The sequence below is a fragment of the Gavialis gangeticus genome, unplaced genomic scaffold (genome assembly GCF_001723915.1).
Source record: "Gavialis gangeticus isolate Ggan-Ray unplaced genomic scaffold, GavGan_comp1, whole genome shotgun sequence".
NCBI lineage: Eukaryota > Metazoa > Chordata > Crocodylia > Gavialidae > Gavialis > Gavialis gangeticus.
Genome location: NW_017729024.1, coordinates 167,645,712 through 167,646,954, shown reverse-complemented (window position 1 = coordinate 167,646,954; position 1,243 = coordinate 167,645,712). Strand labels below are relative to the sequence as shown.

The 1,243-nt window shown below is 53.7% G+C and overlaps 1 protein-coding gene across 1 annotated transcript in view; it reads right to left on the bottom strand.

Annotated features, from left to right (window-relative positions):
- LOC109297981 (aquaporin-3) overlaps positions 1-713 on the bottom strand; it is a 34,534-nt gene extending 33,821 nt beyond the window's left edge. The window contains exon 1 of the mRNA XM_019518089.1: positions 519-713. Within this exon, the coding sequence (XP_019373634.1) occupies positions 519-626 (108 nt within the window). The 5' untranslated portion in view covers positions 627-713. The remainder of the gene's footprint in view (positions 1-518) is intronic.
- Between the last annotated feature and the right edge of the window lie 530 nt (positions 714-1,243).

Sequence of the window (1,243 nt, the reverse complement as noted above, 5' to 3'; positions counted from 1 at the left end):
TCTGAGCTCATCGGCAGTTTCTGTCCTCTTTTCCTTTGAAAACTGTGATGGGCGACAGACGGGCCCTGCCACATGGGTAAGAAGCATTTGGGACCCCTGAAAACCATCTCCCTGTATTGCAAAGAAAAAGATCCTAGAGGAGGAAGAGAATTCCTCGCTGCGCAAGGTCTGCGACGCTCGGGGTGTTTTAGCACCAGGGAAACCTGGAGCCGGAGCCTGTCCTGCCACGCCAGGTCTGGAGCACCCTCTCACCCTGCAAGGGATGCTCTAGCAATTGCTCCTTGCACTTCTGCTCTCCTGCGAAATCCTGACTCGCTTGCCCCAAGCTGCAAACCACTCGGAAACTCCCGGCTTTGAGAAATGCTTTCACAACACTCGGGAAAGTTTTGCTATGCCAGCCCCCACTGTGGGCTATGGTACCAGGGTCCTCTGGCCACTTCCAGATCCGGGGCCCTGTTGCATCTGAGCTCAGCCCCTAAATTCGTCCCATTACAAAGTATCCTCAGAGATGGACTTACCACTAGGACCAGAGTCCCCAGGCATTCGGCCAGTGCTTGCCTCAGTAGCTTGCTCCGGATCCTCAGCAGCCCATCGATTCGAGAAAGAAGCTCCTTTTGCCTGCCCATGGTGGCTGGGATCTTGCTGTGCTCTGGCAGAGAGGTGGCTGACTCCTTTTCAGCTTGATATGTGGCTGGCAGACCTGCCTTTGCTTATAAATAAGTGGAGATCTCTGTGACACACCTTCCCTCCGTAACCCCACCCTTTCCAGGCTCTCCCTTCAAATGCAACCTTTTTTTTTCCTTCTGCCTAGGACAGAGTAGGCGGCTTTCTTTTTATTACTCACGTACCCAGCAAGTATCCCATCTCCGCGGAGGGAACTGAGCCTCTTGCTTTGCAACACATCCTGCTTGCCTTGTCTCTGGGGTAGCACATGCACAGTGGGCCGCCAGACCCCCAAGAAGCCCCCAGACCCAGACACAGCCCCTAAGCGTGTACAGGCAGCTTGCAGAGTTCATGCCAAAGCACAAGGATTTTTGTCTTCTTCCCCCACCCTCTCCCAGCAGACTGCAGCTTTGCAGCTCGGTTGTGCCCTAGGCTTAGAAGCAGCTTGAAAGAGATTTAATTGCTCTTGTAGTGCAATCATGGGAAGACGGGTTTGGATAGTCTGCTGTCAGGCTGCTGATTTCAGTCGTTCCACCAGCAAAAAAAGCTGGTCAGAAACAGGGGCTCGAAATGGGCTCGG